Source organism: Trypanosoma equiperdum (genome assembly GCF_001457755.1).
Source record: "Trypanosoma equiperdum strain OVI genome assembly, contig: ctg_963, whole genome shotgun sequence".
Taxonomy (NCBI): domain Eukaryota; phylum Euglenozoa; class Kinetoplastea; order Trypanosomatida; family Trypanosomatidae; genus Trypanosoma; species Trypanosoma equiperdum.
The window spans coordinates 17851-18565 of record NW_027124935.1 but is presented as its reverse complement, the minus strand read 5'-3'; the positions used below and the strand labels follow the sequence as shown (position 1 = coordinate 18565).

General features: G+C 30.9%; 1 pseudogene across 1 annotated transcript; it reads left to right on the top strand.

Moving 5' to 3' along the window:
• The first annotated feature begins 224 nt into the window (after positions 1-224).
• Positions 225-547, top strand: TEOVI_000734800:pseudogene (annotated as a pseudogene). Its single transcript is given in 2 exon segments — positions 225-254; positions 257-547. Coding segments are annotated over 2 exon segments (321 nt in total).
• The last annotated feature ends 168 nt before the right edge of the window (positions 548-715 follow it).

Here is a 715-nt window from a genome sequence, read left to right as displayed (position 1 = left end):
ACACACACACACACACAAAAACAAAAACAAAAATAAAAAAGAAAAAAACGGAGGAAAATGAATTAAATAATAGATATATTATTATATCAGTAAGAGGGGAGAGATATATAACGTATAAAAAAGGAAAAAAAAAACAACGTGGAGGAAAAATAAGAATAATGTGAGGGGAAAATACAATAGAATGTTTGAGTGCCGAATTTGTGTGCATGTGTTTTTAGCAACAGATGAAAATGCTGGCGACATTAGGGGGTGTAAAAAAAAAAAGAAAAAGAAAAAAAAAGAAAAAAAGAAAAGAGGGTTCGTAGGAATATTCATTTCAAAAGCAATAAAACGGAGAACACAAATGTCTCTATGTGGAAATATTGGCGAGAGTACCGCTGTTGTTTTGATGATATGTTTCAATTTTTTTTCCCCCTTTACTTTTGGTTTTTCCATTAATAATTCTTCACTTTTTTACACACTCTTTCCTCTCTCTCTCTCTTTTTTTCTTTTATCATTTTATGTTTTGCAAGTTTCTGATGACACGTATGAAAGTTGCCTTCACTGAGGCACGAGTTTTGGTTTCGCAACTTTGCATTTTACAAACCGTCAAAACCCACATGAGTAAATGTTCCCTCAAATCCCTTTTCCTTTTGTTATTATTATTATTTTGTTGTTATTATTTTCACTGATTTAAGACTATTCATCTCAATTCTTTTCCTTTTCCATTTTCCCT